This window comes from Strix aluco, chromosome 3, assembly GCF_031877795.1.
Source record: "Strix aluco isolate bStrAlu1 chromosome 3, bStrAlu1.hap1, whole genome shotgun sequence".
Lineage (NCBI taxonomy): Eukaryota > Metazoa > Chordata > Aves > Strigiformes > Strigidae > Strix > Strix aluco.
In genome coordinates, this window is record NC_133933.1 from 5,174,982 (window position 1) to 5,191,457 (window position 16,476).

Below are 16,476 nucleotides of genomic sequence, written 5' to 3' on the forward strand. Positions count from 1 at the left end.
CAGCCCCCAGCCTGGTGGCGGTTCTGGGCTTTGGAAGACTGTTTTTGTGTTCTATTCACCGGTGTAAATTTTGAAGCTACTGCTGAGATATGAGGATATAATTTTAAAAATATCCTTAAAGCAATGTCACGGAATTCTCTTCCCTCCCCCTGTACGACTTGTGTGGCTCTAATTTCATAACACTGTGAGGTAGTGATGAAATGAGTCATAGGGGAAAACCAGGTTGTGTACAGAGAATCTCTGCGTGGTCGATACGGTACTTTGTAGCCCAGGAAAGGCTGGAAACAAATAAATGAACATGCTCAGGGCTCTGATGAGTTTTGAAGCTTGAGGAACCCCGGTTTTGCTCTACGGTGTCTTCAGAGATCTAGACACCTTTGTCACTATGTTAAGTCTGTAATTAGAGTTTTGAAGTAGGTTTTTGAAGTCGCTTAATACATGTTCCCAGGACTAGCAAAAGCCTTCTCTTTGAAAATTTATTTTCTGCTTTTTCTTAGTAGAAGGCAGACTCAGATTTATTCCCACAACGTCAGGTACAAATGTTTGTCACTTAAAGAAGCAGTTGGCTCCTGCATCATTGACTTTGAGACCTACGTGAACAGGAGCCATCAGGAAGATGGCCAATTCAACATGAAAAGTGGCGAAAAGCACTCAGTTCACAGCCTCGCTTTGTACTTCTGAGGCGGGTGGAAGATTCGCTTCTCTTTAAGTGGCTTTTTTAGACACGACGTGTTTGCTTTATTGCAGATTGTAGAAGTCAGGGAACAAAGGGAAATAAATGCTCCTGGGATTTGTTTGATGAGGAGTTATTGAAGTGGTGAGATGAAGCTAATCATGTTGAATTCCCATTCAGGAGGCAGTAAACTGCTGCTTCTCTGGTACTTAAGTTATGTGGCATGTGATTGCGAAGAGTGAGGCAGTCCCCCTTTGACGGCAGCGCAGTGACAAGTTAGAAAGCTCCTTTTAAAGCGAGTTTGAAATAAAAAGTAACACTAAATAGATTTTATCGATTTTTTTTTTTTTAGACAGCTGTAAAGAAGGTACAGAACAGAGTATGTCTTGCTATCAGATTTAAGTGTTCATTGTATTCATATCGCAGCAATCTTTATATAAAGTATTTACTACAAACAAATATGGATGAAAAGGCCTAACCTTGCAGAGGGTTGGTTTAAGCTGAAGTACAAGCAGCAGCCTGACCTTATTTTATATTATTTTTCAATTACATTTGTTACACACTGTCAATTGTTCTTTCAGATTCGTACTAGCCTCTTCCCAAAACAAACTTGCAGCTTCCTCAGGAAAACATGCTAAAATAAGAGTAACTCTCAGCCAGCTAACCCCTACTCCCACACGCAGCCCCTCGTAGGTGGGAGGGGCAGCATTAGTTAAGCATGAGAAGCCATACGTTGAATATTTCAAGAGTTTATTTTATGCTTTACAAAGCACTTTCTGCCCATTCAAAATCAGAATAATCTATGGATCCTTTCCCATCCCGGTCAGCAGTTTGGATCTTGCCTAGCTACTTAAATTTGGTTACTATCTGGTGGTAGCTCATTGGCCCATGCAAAGTAAACGTGTTGCACAACTCCAGTCACCTCCTCCTCCTCTCAGAAGTACACGGAGGTACACGAGCCAGAAGACACTGAGAACAAGGGACCTGCTGCTTTCAAACCCCCTCAGCCTGGTTCAGAGCCAGAGGGGAACGTGTAATCATCTAACAAAAATCTGACTGACTCCACTGAAATCAGTGGCAGGTCTTGGAAATGTAAGCCAGCACCTGCCCCTGGTTTTGCACAACTAACTTAGTTGGGAGTGCCTCCCAGCTCAATAATCTCCACGCTCTTTTATGTTTTCATACAAAAAATTTAATAAATATTACTTTTCAAGATTTATTGCCAGGAACAACACATCAAAGATGCATTTTCATATAACACTAATATCACAATACAAGGTATCTTCATGATCTCGATGGTTAACCACCGAGATTACTATGTTTATAAGCCTTTTGATCTTAAACGTTGTAATAGCACTTTGATTTCCTCACTTGTTAAGGCGGGCAGTGTAATCTATGGCAAACCTACACAGTGATCTTACTGGACATTCTACTGTTCAAGTATTCAACAACTAGCTTATTAGAATACTCCCTAAATGCAGTAGATTACAAAAAAAGTCAAATCTACAAGTGGTTCAGTATTACATATTCATGGTGAGAAAAAAAATAATTAGAATTTACAAAATAAGATTGCTGTGTTTCCAACTTCACACGCTAATTTGATATTTTAATTACATGCAACCACTCACATTTCATCTACATAAAGTAATAAACTCAGTTTTGTTCCCTTAAACTGCTTCTTAGCAGATTATCTGCCTGTCACTCGTTTTTCAAGTCTAAAGCAGCAAAAAAAATTTTCTAGTCTAATTATCTAAACTGCCTCAGTCAGTACTTACAAATAGTCTTAAAGTGATACTATGGAAGGTGTTTCAAACGTTTGACATTGTACAAAAACCAGCATCAAGGCATGAAAGCCCATCCTATTAAAAATAAACTATTTTAGAACACCTTAGTTTTGGCATATAGGCAACATGTAACAAGAAAATAAATTCAAAATAGAGAAGCCACAAGCTTACAATGCTATCAAAAACCTTCAACTCTAAACACATACATATAAATAAAAAGGAATGATATTTTAAGGCTCTTGATTATTAAGTTAATAAATCAAATATACACAGTGATTAATAAAAAAAGAATTATTTACATATCTATACAAACTTCTATTTTTGACACATTTTCCTCTTTAAATTCTTCATTTACCAGCAACTGCTGACAAGTTCCCCCCACCCGCCCCCAACAAAAATACAATAAAAAAATAAATAATAAACTTATTTTTGATAGTTGCTGTGGTTCCGAGCTGCAAAGGCACTTTCAAATACAGAACTAGTTGTACGTCACCATAAAACCAATATACAAAAAACTCAAATTCAATAAATATAAATAAAATGTATTATTCTAAAGAAACTGTATAAATCGGGACATCTGGCAGAAAAAAAAAATTAACACTAAGGAAGAGTAATAAGGCTATGTAATACCTTATGAAACGTTTCCATGATGTGTCAGCTACAGCTGAATTTACAGGAGGGCACTTTTGACTAGTTTTGCATAGATGTGAAATGCAGCACTTGGTATTCCAGCCAACCACAGCAACTATCATTGCCAGTGTAAGCCAGCTTGTCAAAACTTAAATTAACACAGGGATTCTAAGTAAATAATAGCCTTAGACTCAAATATTACACAACAGTTTAAGAACTACAAGCTCTTGAGTGCCTTTAGAACGCCGTTTAAAGGCCCTGCGCGGCAGCACCCCGCTGTCTGCTATACGATGTACTCCATTCGGTTTAGGCTTTGTGCACTTTCCAAGTCTCTGTTGTCTTGTTTGTTTGTCCAGTTTGGGTGTTTGGTGGGTGTGCTGTTGGGGGGCTTTTCATCTCTGTCTACCAAAGTGTAGGCTGGCTGCTTGGCAAATCGGGCCTTCTGCTGGTGTTTGTCCATGTCGTCTTCCTCCACCTCTGAGTTGTGTGTCCTTATTTTGGCGATTTTAGAGTTTTTGTTTTCGTAGTCTTTGATTGGGACAGTATTTGCTCCGTGTTTCTCAATGGGGTTTTTGATCTGATTCAGCTGCTCCCTGACGTTGTTGGTAGTGTTGTCATCAGAGGCCGTGTGAGTGTGGCTGCTCTGCTTTCTGCGCTTTCGGATGCACCAGTAAAAAACAGTTACCAGGCAACAGATCCAGGCCACCGTTAGGACCGAGCTCAGTAACGGCACCAAGAAATCTGGAAGAGATACGAGACCAGTTAATGCTGCTGCACACCAAGCGTTCCAGCCCCGGCTTTCTACAGAAACAAGTCTCAGTTCTTAAGCCTTGCTTTTTTTCCACCGGGGTCCAGACTGTAACATAATCTTGGCTGTTTTAGAACACAAGAGGTTTAACGTGAGTTTAGGACTCGGGAGTACTGACCGATCGCCCCCGAGGCAAACGTCTTCCTTCCTCTTAACCTGCTCAGCGCTGGCTGGAGAACTTTCTTTTTTCTAAAGTAACAAGACCCTGGTGCAAAGTCTCCTTCTTGTTCCCAGTTAACAGGGCCAAGAGACAGAGATTCTCAGACTTGCTACAACTTTCAGAAGCGAGAAAAGCTTCCCCATCTCTGAAGGGCTGTTCTAGCCAGGGCAAGTGTGCGAGTTTTTGGAGACAAGGAAAAAAAAACTCACCTGTTTTGTTTTTAACTGGTCGCCGCTGTACTCGGACTTCCGCCACTGCAGCAATTAGCGTGTTGTTACCATCGCGCTTACTGACAAGGTCAATAATCTTATCTGTGATGTCTTTGATTGGGTTTTCATCTTCCCCTATATCTTCTGCAGACTACAGAGGAAGTCAGACAATTAATCCCAAATGCCAGATCAGATGCGTGGGTAACCTGCTCTTTATAAACTTTCACAATCACTTGGCTCTCAGGTCTTTTAATACTTAAAACGCAAAACAGGAGCAAACAAAAAGCCCAGCTACGAGCAGAAACTAATAACGCAGAATTTTTGTCCCCGTCTTTAAAAAAAGACAGCCAAAAGACCCCCAAAAAAGCAGCACTCGAGAGTATAACAGTTTTACTACCCCGTTACAGTTGCCACCAGATGGTAGCTCTCAGGTACGCACATGGAACCCGGATTTCTTCCCTGTTCTTAAAGGGAATTGGGATGGAAACTAAACCATGAGAAGTGCTGACAAAGCCAGGAATTACGATTTTTATGAAATCCAGATGTTGCACACATATCCAAGCAATTAACTACTAAGACATTTAAAAATATTCCAGGAATACTTACAATCGCAACGTGTATTTCATTATTTGCCAAGTGTGAAGGCTCACAGGTAATATAGATGGAATATTCAACAGAAACATTCTTCAGAATATTCAGATTCCTCAATTCGCTGCAAATGTGCTCTGTGGTAAGTCCCTGGAGGATACGAAAAAAAAGGTGGTTTTATTTTTTTTTTTTTTTCAATACATATGCACACAAACACACAGATATGAGAATTATTTTTTTTTTTTTTTGCCCTGAAGTAAGAGTTCTCAAGGGAAGAGGAGGGGGAAATCCCCTCCAAACCAGCTTTTGTTTTTCTCTGGACACAAAAGCACTTTGGGTAGAAGTCTGTATTAATCTTTCTATACCTTCTGTTTTCTTTAATAATAAGGGAGTGCCAGCTTTTACTGTCCTTTTACCAGTCCAAAAAGTGGTTTTATGCTCTGGCAAACAGGCACACGTGTGCCGCAGCATGGCGAGCTACGTCCTGCTACTTACTGGTGCCATCATCTCTTTATTGAAGGTAAAGGTGATGTTGGCACAGTTCTCTTGGTAGTAAGAATCAGAATTGCATTTGGTCTTCACAGGCTGTTGGTTGGAAGGCCAGCACTCCCCCACGGCCGCGCACGGGTGCGTGAAGCAGTGGTCTTCTCTGACAGGAACGCAGGCGTGTCCAGCCGGGCATTCGCTCTGACCTTTGGCATGTATGACGCAAGGTCGAGGACCACACCAAACCTAGCAGAGAATAAATATGGGTAAGTAACCGCTGGTTACGGGGCGGGAGGCGGCGTAACCCGAACCACAGCACCGCTGTACCTTAGAACAGGTGACTTTTCCGTTGAGACACTGACAGGTATTACAGTCATCATCCCACTTCGCCCCATCTGGCATTACTCGAACACTGGTAATGCAAGGCCTTCCTGTAACTGAAGAGAGATTGAGCGGAATTATAAACTTCAAAACAGGGAAAAAACAAGTGAAAACAACCCTTTCCCAAGGGTTCATCTTACCACTAAGTTTCCTTCTTCAGTAAAAGAATATACTTGCTTTCAAGTAACAACAAATAACCCCCCCAACCACCCCAAACCTGTTACCACACAGTTACACAGCTCTTGCTACAGGTATATTATGTATATAGATGTATATACGCAGCCATGGCCACTGGAATACCTTCTTGGCATCCTGGACCACTCCGACCCGGTGGGCAAATACAACGGTAGCCGTTAATTTCGTCTACGCATGTAGCTCCAAAGGCACAGGGTGACGACTGGCATTCGTTGATATCTGCGATGGGAAGGAGAGGAAATAAAAGCTATCTATAGTATCACAGAACCACCTGGGCTGGAAAAGACCTTGAAGATCATCCAGTCCAACCATTAACCTCACACTGACCGTTCCCAACTCCACCAGATCCCTCAGCGCTGGGTCAACCCGACTCTTCAACCCCTCCAGGGATGGGGACTCCCCCACTGCCCTGGGCAGCCCATTCCAACGCCCAACAACCCCTTCTGCAAAGAAATGCTTCCTAATAGCCAGTCTAAATATCCTTTTATTTTGTCAGAAAAGAGATTTGCCTGCTGGAGCTTCATGTTCATTTTCTAGTGTCTACTCAGAGATAGGTTCTTATTAGTAGCACCGGTGTAATCTCAGAGCACGTTCTTTGAAGTTCCTGCTGTGTGGCACTAACAGAGATCAAAACCTGACCCTATGGCTACTTCAGCTTTTCAAGGGCAAGGACACATTCCTCCTCACACAAACACACTTCCTCTCCTTTGACATACTCCAGCTTCCCCCCCCCTCCCTCCTAGAGTCTTCAACCGATGACAGTGTTAAACCCCCTTCCAGTTGTATTGCTGCTATGAAACTTCTATTTCCATGGCTGTTATTAAAAAAAAAAAGTGTTAGTGTCCTCCTACCTGTAATTATTATTAAATTACAGGGAAGTGCATACATCACCTCAGGGCGTGTAGGTGGATTATTAATTGACAAGGTTTTTGGCTGGCACGCTTTCGTCTCGAGCAGAAACCTCTGCCACACAAACACATTCTAACAGGGAAGACTATCCTGAAGGGCATTTTGCCTGCTCGGCTGAACTGACTTTAAGACTTCTTTCATTTTCAGTGCTATTCCTGCCCTCCCCACATCTGCTACAGGTGTGGGTACGGATACAGAAGACACAGGACACCTGTCATTAATCTGATCTACCACTTAATTAAGATGATTGTCTCACCACAAGATTCAAGCAAGAAAAAAAAAAGAATTAAAGGTAGGGTGCCAGTGAAACACTTACTGATCCTGCAGTCGGGGCCTGCGAAGCCTGGAGCACATTCACAGCGGTACCAGTTGTCTCCATCCACACAAGTGCCACTATTATAACTAATAAAGAAAAGTTGTTATATACATTAAAAACCTGCAACAGATAAAAAGAATCTAGAATTCTAAAATAACAAAAAAGCCAAGTATGAAAGATAAACATATTAAACTCACCAAGGATGAGGACTGCAGTCATTTGTGTCTGCAAAGCAAAGAGAGACAACATTAAATATGCAGCCTTTGGCAAATACAACTCCACTGTCAGTAAAGAAGGATCAAACTTCCCCTAATGCCCAAGTTACACTTAGCTCAACTTTTACAAAAATATGCTGAAATTCTCTACTAAATTGATTCCAGGCTTCTACCACAAAATTTGTTAACTACATTGTGGAACACATGTACACAGGAAGAGATCCTTGTAAAGAATCTAACAGGGGAAAAAAAAAAAAAAAAGTGGAAGCAGACAGAGCTGCTCGTAGAAAAAGAATGCGGGAGAAAACAAGACAACATCTGTCTCCACTTAGCTCATTTGCAACTTTCTCATGCCCAGGTCAAGGCTCTATCACATAAAGTCATTAAAAACAAAGATTCAGGTGATGCTAAAGCCTACATCAAACAAGCTTTTCCTTCTGGTTTCAATCTGGACTCCAAGGGCGACAGGATGAGCTAATGTTCTCATCACGCAACACTCTGGAAAAGTTCAAGCTGAGATGACTTACTCTGGGTACACGTGGGTCCTTCCCAGCCCTCCTTGCAGACACAAGTGAAAGAATCCCCGCTGACGACGCAGGTACCACCGTTGTGACAGGGGTTTGGCAGGCAGCTGCTGTTCCTTGCTGTAAACAGAAACAGGATTCGCCGCTAAGTGGTTAGAAAGCCGTCAAAACCGGGCCAAGAGGAAAGACCGAGGTCACAGACCCAGCGCTGCCTCTGCTCCCTGGGGATTAGGCCGGGTCCTTACCTATGTTACAAGTGGCTCCTTCCCATCCTGCAGGACACATGCACTTGAACGTGTCCCCCTCGTCGTAACACGTTCCTCCGTTGTTGCACGTTGCCTCATCGCACTGGCTGTCACCTGCGAAGAACCCAAAGGATCCTTAATACCTGGTGCTTTCTTAAGGGAACGCAACAAGTTTAAGCAGCCTAACAGAGCACGCCTGTTTTGGTTTGGAAATGCTGAACTTACGGGAGTGGCAAGTTTTTCCTTTCCACCCATTTTTACATTCACAGAAGAAGTCGTTGACCAAGTCTCGGCAAGTTCCTCCATTGTGGCAAGGGTTTTTACTGCAGTCATTAATATCTAGATATGTTAAGAAAAGAAAACAAGCTAAGCAGTGCTTACGGAATTGACAAACACTTCATGCTTGAAAGGTGCATGTCCCATCCCTAGTTTTGGCCTGTGTTTAAACACTTAAAACAGTATTTTAAAGCTTTAAGCGCTGTCACAGAGATGAAGACTATGCCACCACATTCCTCCAGTTTGCTTTCATTTCATTTGTCATCTTGTTTCAGTAAACAAGAAAAGGCCTATTACATAAACTATCCTATCAGTCAGAGGATAGGAGGGGAGTGCTCACTCCTCTTCTACTCCTGATACCGACTAAATACAAGTGTGAAACGCAGGTATGTCTTTGCTAAAGCAGCGTACTAATGCTAAGGGTTTCTTATAGGAAGTCATCCAAAGGGTAGAGCAGAAAACCAAACGGGAGGAGAGCCAGGTTCTATTCCCAGTCCAGCTCCGTAACTTGGGTTTAGTTGTGATACAAAAGCCTGGGGACTCAGGGGAAAAGAGGACACCTTGTCCTGTGTGGCCTTCGGAGCAAACTTTCCATTGATTTGGTTCCAGTTGGTCACTATCATCTTAAAGACAGCACTAGCCATTCCTTCCTGATGTTTTTTGGCTCAAGACATCCTTCTGCAAGCTGAAGAATGGTTAACTTACTTGTTTCACAATATGTTCCCTCCCATCCATCACTACAAATACATTTGTAGGAGTTGATGCCATCGATACAAGTGCCACCATTTTTACAGGGGTTGCTCTCGCAGTCATTAATATCTGCAACAGTTTGGAGGGAAAGAAAAAAAAAAAATCAGCTAGAAGTACAGCTACTAGAGGTCATCGTCTTATTGCAGACTATTTGGTGCTACTCCCATTTCTACGACCCTTTTGAGATGAAGGGTTATAAAGAAGATGAGGAATAGCTGAAAAACAGGGCACAAAGTGATGAGCCTGTCACTCAATTACTATTAAAACCAAAGAAAATCAGGAGTCCTTAAGATCCATGTTAAACCCCACTATTAACTACCTCAGACCTTGTATACATAAGGTTTTTCAAAACATACAATTCAAGGCCAGAAGGTTCATTACTGTGAACTTTCCCCAAGGCCTAGCAAATTCCAATCTGCCTCGCCCAAGCGGGATATGAAAATTTAAAGCAGTTCCAAGGTTCACTGTGTTACAAGATCAAAACCTTAAAGCAGTCTGGGAGGAAAGGATGGAATCTTCTTCCAAAAAGAGTAGGGGACAGTAAAATATATTCTCTTTTTAGCTCTTACTCTCATGACAGTAGGTGCCAGTGAATCCTTTGTTGCATTCACAGGTGAATTTTCCACCTGCTTGGCTCTTGCATTTTCCGTGAGGACCACAGACATTTGAAGAAATATAACGAACCCCTTCTGGCGTGCTGTTAGAAGCTACTGCCACAGTACAGCTGTCAATTACTGTAGAAAAAGCAGAGACCTGCATGAGGATTGCCCATTCTATCTGCTTTCTTAAGCTAAGAGCAACATTTTAATTCCCAGCCATGGACGTTTAATAGACGTATGTATCGTAGGATCCTTTAGGGTTGGAAAAGACCTTTAAGATCATCGAGTCCAACCATAAACCGAACACTGCCAAATACGCTTGCCGCTTCAAAAATCAAAGAACTATACCCACTGCTTGTGCATAACATAATCACAGCATCTTCTCTGAAGATTGCTGGACCACGTCCGTGGCCCGGAATAAATTCAGCAAAACAGACTATTTGCTACGTGTGTTTTCTGTCCACGCTGACATAATGCTGTCTTTCAAATGGCCGGTATTTACAAATATTACTCATCTTCCCGAGAGAGGCATAAGGCACAGGGCAAAATTCAGCCTCTTTACGCGTGAGCTACCCCAGCGACCACCCCAGTGGAGCTGTGTTATGGCTCCAGCCAGGGGAGGGGCAGAAACTATTGCCCGTGGTTCTCATTCGCCTGCAAGGTGACACAAACCTTCACAAGGAGTTGTGCGGCAGTGATCTTTCAGGTGGGAGCAGTTCTTCCCTTCGTAATCTTCAGGGCAGTTACAGAAATAGTCCATAGCAAGGTTGAAGCACTGAGCGCCGTTCTGGCAAGGATTTGGCTCACAATAATCTATGTCCAGCTGTAAGCAGTGCAGAGAGAGGAAAGGAGGGGAAAAAATAAAAAAAGAGGGGGGAAGGCCGAGTGAAACAGCTGCTTTATCATAGCTTTCCCGCACTACGACAGGCAGACATTGTGGAATCTGACCTTTTTATCTGCTGCCTCAATGAATTGTTCAGAATGCCCAGAGTTTAGTTAGACTTGCAACTATTTCAGCAGACAGCACTCTTGATATTAAACAGCCACTGAAAGTTAATAGTTAGCGGGCAACAAAACCTGATGTGCAAACGCTTGCAGTCCGTTTAACAAAAAGAATCCTCAGCGGCCCGTCAGGGTTTTTTGTTGGTTTCTCCCCCCCCCCCCCCCCCCAATATATATTAATCAAGCACTTTCTTGGCAGGCTGACAGCGATATCAAGTACAAGTTTATACTATGGTTCACTGGATGCAAGGCATTCCGTGTACGGATCCAGAGTGCTGGTAGAAACGCGACTGGCTGAGGGCCTGCCTTTCACCCAGGCTTCTTACCTGACAGAGGTTTCCTGAGAAACCAGCGGGACACAGACATTGGAATCCATTGATTTCATCCTGGCAGTGACCCCCATTCATGCAAGGGTTACTTGCACATTCATTGATGTCTTTCTCACAGTGATCTCCTGCATAGCCAGGTGAACAGATACACCGATAACCATTAACCAAGTCCTGGGAAGGAATAAAAAAGTTTAGCGTTAAGATTTTTTTTCCTCCCTCTTGACATATCCTTATTAAAGAGGAAAAAAAGAAAAAAAAAAAAGGAAAAAGATTCTTTATGTCCAAACAAGGCAAGAATATTTAGGGGGAAATATTAAACACACACAACAACCCCCCCAACACTGGCTTATGTTCTTGGTTTCCAGGCAAGATACGTTAATCCCCATTTTGAAGTGAAGTATCTACACTTACAGCAAGTAGTTTGCACAATAACCAGCCCATTCACTGGTGACACCAGCAGTGAAAATGAGTCATTTATTACAGTTATATTTTTTTGCCCTTGCTGTTCTACAGACGTAGCCCGACATGCTGTAGCATGACACAGACCTTCCCTCCAACTCAAAGAAATGACAATTTATACCAGCTAATTGCTCTTTTCCACACTATTTGTGTTTAGACTCAAGTGTTTTAGTTACTGCTGAAGTCTCAGGGAAACCAAAATAAAACAAGCATGGCTCACCCGACAGGATCCTCCATTCTGACATTGTCCACGACAGTCATTAATATCTGTAATAAAATTAGCGTGGTTAGAAGGCAAAAATATATTTACACTAGATACAGGGTTCAAGTCTCTCTAAAACTGGAGCTTGATAAAACTTTTGTCAAGTTTCCTGCATGCCTTCCTTGAGATAAGGTTATTATAATGGGTGGGAGCCTTTCATGATTCTTCTACTAGAGGCAGTGAAACTTCACATCATTGTTTTAGCCACTTTATCAGAATATAGCTATGTTATGGACTAATGAGTTTGATAAAATTGTGTATTTTCATTCCACACCAACTACTCCCTTTCTAAAAACATCAGCTGCTGGGACTCTGCCTGATGTTTAAATCTGAGCTTAAACTCAGTGACATACACACCACACGACTGGTTTTTGACAAACCCAAGGATATAGACACTTACTTATATCACAGTTGTGGCCAGACCAGCCAGTAATGCAGTCACAATAGTAGCTGCCAATCAGGTTCCTGCAGGAGTTGGCATTGACACAGGGTTTGCCCTCACATTCATTCGCATCTGAAAAAACAAGGTGAATGGTCAAATGCAGGGCTTGTAGGGCAGGAGGAGAAGGGAAAAAAAAAATAAAAAATCCTACAGCCGGTTTTCACAGCAATAATCAGCACTTCATTCAGATCTAAAAGGAACTTGTAATATACAGCGTGGATTAGCGTGACTGGAATGAACAAAAGTCAATCATACAGCAGTCTCTGAAGTCTCTTTCAATTTCTCTGCAATTAGAACATACAGGCTATGCTAATTATTTGATGATTACCCAGCCACTCATTAAGAGCAACTTCCCCCCCACATCTCAGCCCAGCATTTTGAAGGAGGAGCACTGCAGCCTGGTCACTGGGATTAGTGTGTTGTGTCAAGAATGCAGACAGCTCCTTCTTCGTGAGATCATCCACATTTTGGAACCCAGCTGTGAACTCCTCAGTCCGGAGGAGTTGACACGGCCCAAGAGCTACAGCGACTTTCTCACAGGGTGAAGGAAGCAATGCACGTGGGGGCGGGACTGGGAGGCAGACACAGGCACCCTCCCCACTCCGGTTCATTTACGGTTTAAAGCACGCCTCTCTGGCTTAGTTAACCATTTCCTTCGACCACCAGCACGCATCAGCAAAACACGGACAGAAGACAGACACTCGAGGCTTTGGGGCTGTCCTAGACCCCAGGCCTGCAATGTTCTCGATGTGCCAGAATACATCTGCAGGCTTTGGAACCATAAACCTTTGCCTAACGCAAGGGGCACGGCTGCCCTTGCCCGCTGGACTACAATCCCTCTTGAATTTGTCTTTCCCCCCCACCACAGAGCAACGCTAGATGAAGAGAAAAGCGGTTCTCACCTAGCTGGCATGTTTTGCCGGTCCACTGAGGTGGGCAAATACACTTAAATCCATCAACTAGATCTTGGCAAGTTCCTCCATGACCGCAGGGATTTGGAGAACAATCATCAATATCTGTAAGGCAGAGCGAGGAGAGGCTTAGCTCTGTTACCGAACAGGCGGTGTCACTAACTGACAAATCTGATAAATGGTTGCTGCTACTGGGATTTGCCCGGAGGAACAGCAAGACAACAGGACTTCTACTTGGAATTTCTAGGTCTGTTCTGATTTCAGCAAAAGTCTCCTTTAAAAATAACAGTAGCATGACAGGGGGTTCAAACACAAGGGAAGAGGTTTACACCTGTGGCCTTTTTGCATGTAGAAGTCAGATTTTGATCCAGCAAGTCTCTCTAAGCAGCATTTTAAACAACTTGCCGGAACGCTGTAACACTTCAGTGTTCTGCTTCTTTCAAGAAGCCGTTGGCCCTTCCTTCCCCTGGCATTTAACAAAAAAACTTTAGTACAAGCAAAGGAGAAGAGAGTGCACAGTGGTATAAATGGCTGCCAAGAACCAACACTAAAGCTGAGAAAGGTTAAGTAGGCTGCCCTGTAAGTTTATCAGGGATTAGAAAGACTGATCTAAACCAGCAAACTAGCCCATTTTTAATTCCATTTTGAAAGGACTTACTATCAGTGCAAGTTGGTCCAGCCCAGCCAGGCGCACAGACACATTCAAATCCCGTAGACGTCTCTAAGCAGCTCCCTCCGTTGTGACAAGGATCAGAGAGGCAGGCGTGCTCCGCTGTGCCAGGACACAAGTACGTCACGGTAGGGACTACAGAAACATCCCCAGAAGCCACCCCCTGCTCCCTCCACACGCTCCTACTCTGGGCTACACCATCGTTACGCTTGATGTATCGCACTCCTGTGAATTAAAAAGCTACTAGCCAGCAGGGAGCCGCCTTCCACCCTAAACTCATCACCACGCTGACTTGGACCTGTCTGAGTTTGAGCCAGACAAGGTAAAGTCTAGTGATCTCTCTGGTGAGCAGAAGGCTGACTTTCAGAGATGCCAACTGTTCATGATGAAGCATGAACAAGCAAGTCTGGATCTTTGTACCTAGCCCTGACATCATAATTCGTATCATAAATTGACTTTTCCCCAGCCTCATAAAATACATCCCAAACCAGCTACTAAAAGCTGGCAAGAATTCACTGCCAAGTGGCAGCTCAGCAGCTGCACCAGACACTCACCAATTTCACAGTTCTGTCCCGAGTAGCCCTCAGGGCAGGAACATTGGTATTTATCAGGGCCAGTGTTGCTGCAGGTACCCCCGTTCAAGCAGGGTGGGTGGGTTCCACAGTAGTTCAGATCTGCAAGAGGCGAGGAACGTTAAAGCCATGGTTGCAAAAAAGAACGGAAGCATCACCACGTGCATGCTTTGTTCCATTATTCTAGAGCCTTTACAGAATACATCCACACACGAGAGCAGGACAGGACAGGGAGAAGTTAAGCACATATGCTAACAACGCCAGAACAGCAGAGGAGACGATGCTGAGGAGCTGAAGGACAAAACCCTCCCACCGTGTTTCAGAAGGCTCGCTCGATCTGCCGGTGCTAAAATTCAAGTGTTGCACTTGGCTCTCCACAAGATTAGCATACCTTTGTCACAGAGCTGACCACCCCAGTTGGTTTCACAGAGGCATTGCCATGGTTCAATGCAAGTGCCATGGACACATCCTGGGTGTGGAATGCACTTATCACAGTACTGGCCTTGCCATCCATACTGACACCTTCGTTTAAAAAGGGGAAAAAAAAAAAAAAAAAAAAATAATCAGAACAGGGAAACAAACCAAAAATCCATTAGAATTGCTTGGTGTAGATGTGAGGGTGGCACTCCAAAGCTTGGAGAAAGACCGGGGAGGTGGGGGAGAAGGGCAGGACGAGGGGAGGGGAGAAACTATTCAAGGTTTGTTTGATGGTTTCTTGTAAACAAACATTTTCGTAGTTTTGCCAAGGTCTCTGTAGCCGGGCTCCTGACAAAAGAATAACTGTTCTGAGAGAACCAGCATGAGGCCATTCAGCACAATAATACTCTTTTGGAGCCTCATACAAATGTGGCGGAGAGGGTGGGTGTGCACTACAAATCAATCTCTGGACTTTGACAGGGTGCTTTATAAATTGAGGGGGGGGAGGAAAGTCAGTGGAAACAATAGTTATCCAGAGATCCTCATGAATACAAGGTTCCAGGCATTTCAGCCACTCTGGGGTTTGTAAGAAGACAAACAAAACCATCAACACCAACTCTGAGCCCTCAGCAAAGCATCGGGAGTTCTCTGCTCTGTTGGAAGCCAACCTTAGTCTGGACTAGACACACAGCAAGTATGGACTGGGCCACAGGAAGGCATGAAAGAAAACAGCACACATCAGGAGTTTACATGTGTTCAAAGATGATCAGCTGTCAGTGTGGTTCAGAGTTTGATTTATGTTAACCTCTTTTCAGGGAATAACTAAAACATATCCAATTCTGAGAAACTTTTAAATTCACATCTGGAGAAGAAGTTATTATTATTTACATTGTTTATTGCCACTATCAATGAGCTACCCGAATTCTGTACTTAAAAGGAAGATGTTCTTCTAAAGTAAAGCCCCTTTAAGGGGAAGCTCATTTTGGCTTTCATTCAGTTCTCACTAGCAAGGCAGACCAAGGATTCTTCAAATTAAAGAGGATCTATAGATAGAAACAAGGAAAACAAGCTGAAAATGAAGAGCAAGGGTTTGTTGAGGTACTGTATTTCATTAACAGGTCCTGAGAGTAATTGATCAGCAGCAATTATGCACTAAGCTGTCACTAAATTATGAAAACAAACCTCATCTGTACAGAAGTCAGCTAAGCTTTCTATTTATAAAACCCCCCACCATTCTTCTACGGGCAATTTCTTCTCATGGGAAAAAGCCAGAAGGATCTATCCATTGGGTAATCACAGACACAGCTAGTGGTAAGTCAGACTTCCCTTCTAAAAATCTCAGGTGACAAACTGCATCCTAATTAACTTTTTTTTTTAATAGCTATTTCAGTAGCAGCCTATTCAAAGTCAATGGGAAATTCTTACTAGTTTGTGTGTTTAAAAAAAAAATCTAGTCCAACTTATGTGTCTTTGTGTGCAAAGAACATGAAAGAAAACCGGATCAGGCAAAATAACCTCTCTCAAGTAGCTCTTGGAAAATCCTTCCATATAGGGAATACAATAAGAATGCACAGAGATCAAAATTTAGGAACATACCCTTTTAATTTGTATTGCATTCAAAGCAACTTGCCTGTGAGCTTGCACACAAGCAAAACCAAGGGACC

At 43.0% G+C, this 16,476-nt stretch overlaps 1 protein-coding gene across 1 annotated transcript in view; it reads right to left on the reverse strand.

The window, feature by feature from the left end:
- Positions 1-997: 997 nt before the first annotated feature.
- JAG1 (jagged canonical Notch ligand 1) overlaps positions 998-16,476 on the reverse strand; it is a 37,462-nt gene continuing 21,983 nt past the window's right edge. The window contains exons 6-26 of the mRNA XM_074817230.1: positions 14,787-14,917; positions 14,378-14,497; positions 13,812-13,925; positions 13,145-13,258; positions 12,201-12,314; positions 11,759-11,805; positions 11,077-11,250; positions 10,421-10,571; positions 9,719-9,883; positions 9,105-9,218; positions 8,349-8,462; positions 8,124-8,237; positions 7,882-7,998; positions 7,337-7,364; positions 7,140-7,225; positions 6,020-6,133; positions 5,666-5,775; positions 5,348-5,584; positions 4,871-5,002; positions 4,265-4,415; positions 998-3,828 (exon numbers count right to left, since the gene is read on the reverse strand). Coding sequence (XP_074673331.1) covers positions 3,371-3,828; positions 4,265-4,415; positions 4,871-5,002; positions 5,348-5,584; positions 5,666-5,775; positions 6,020-6,133; positions 7,140-7,225; positions 7,337-7,364; positions 7,882-7,998; positions 8,124-8,237; positions 8,349-8,462; positions 9,105-9,218; positions 9,719-9,883; positions 10,421-10,571; positions 11,077-11,250; positions 11,759-11,805; positions 12,201-12,314; positions 13,145-13,258; positions 13,812-13,925; positions 14,378-14,497; positions 14,787-14,917 — 2,905 coding nt within the window. The 3' untranslated portion in view covers positions 998-3,370. The remainder of the gene's footprint in view (positions 3,829-4,264; positions 4,416-4,870; positions 5,003-5,347; positions 5,585-5,665; positions 5,776-6,019; positions 6,134-7,139; positions 7,226-7,336; positions 7,365-7,881; positions 7,999-8,123; positions 8,238-8,348; positions 8,463-9,104; positions 9,219-9,718; positions 9,884-10,420; positions 10,572-11,076; positions 11,251-11,758; positions 11,806-12,200; positions 12,315-13,144; positions 13,259-13,811; positions 13,926-14,377; positions 14,498-14,786; positions 14,918-16,476) is intronic.